The 580-nt window shown below is 66.0% G+C and overlaps 1 protein-coding gene across 1 annotated transcript in view; it reads right to left on the bottom strand.

Moving 5' to 3' along the window:
- EMH_0078260 (uncharacterized protein) overlaps nt 1-476 on the bottom strand; it is a gene marked incomplete at both ends in the record, with an annotated part of 667 nt that extends 191 nt beyond the window's left edge. Inside the window, 2 exons of the mRNA XM_013499970.1 lie at nt 3-118; nt 237-476. Of these exons, the coding sequence (XP_013355424.1) occupies nt 3-118; nt 237-476 (356 nt within the window). The remainder of the gene's footprint in view (nt 1-2; nt 119-236) is intronic.
- Between the last annotated feature and the right edge of the window lie 104 nt (nt 477-580).

Below are 580 nucleotides of genomic sequence, written 5' to 3'. Positions count from 1 at the left end.
GCGAGGGCCAGTTTAGATTCTGTCGCTGCTGCAGCTCCTGCTGCTGCTGCTGCTGCTGCTGCTGCTGTTGCTGCTGCTGCACCTGCTGCAGTGAGTGCTCTTGCTGCAGCAGCTGGTGCTGCAGGAGCAGCAAGCAGCAGCAGGCCTCTTGCTGCCCGCAGCAGCAGCAAAATGCTAAACCCTAAACAAACAACTCGCTGCCAATTCAATACCATCCACGCAAACAAATATCTCACCAAAGAACCCCCAGGGGGCCCCTCTGGGGGCCCCTCTGGGGGCCCCTCTAGAGGCCCTGCGGGGGGCCCCGCTGGGGCCCCCTCTGGGGGCCCCCCAATAGCTGGCTTTTCTTCGAGGGGCCCCTCTCCAGGGGCCCCCTCAAGGGTACTCTCAGCGGGGCCCCCGGTGAGGGGCCCCTCGCCAGCTGTTGGCTTCATCGAAACTCCTTCTATAACACCACCATCGTGTGGGGGCCCCATGGGGGCCCCCTCTGGGGGCCCCAGGGGGGGCCCCTCTGGGGGCCCCTGTGGAGGACCTCCCTCAGAGGCCCCTGCGAAGGGCCCCTTCTCGAGGGGCCCCACAT

This window comes from Eimeria mitis, genomic scaffold (assembly GCF_000499745.2).
Source record: "Eimeria mitis Houghton genomic scaffold, Emh_scaff4883, whole genome shotgun sequence".
Lineage (NCBI taxonomy): Eukaryota > Apicomplexa > Conoidasida > Eucoccidiorida > Eimeriidae > Eimeria > Eimeria mitis.
This window is presented reverse-complemented; position numbering and strand designations above follow the sequence as displayed.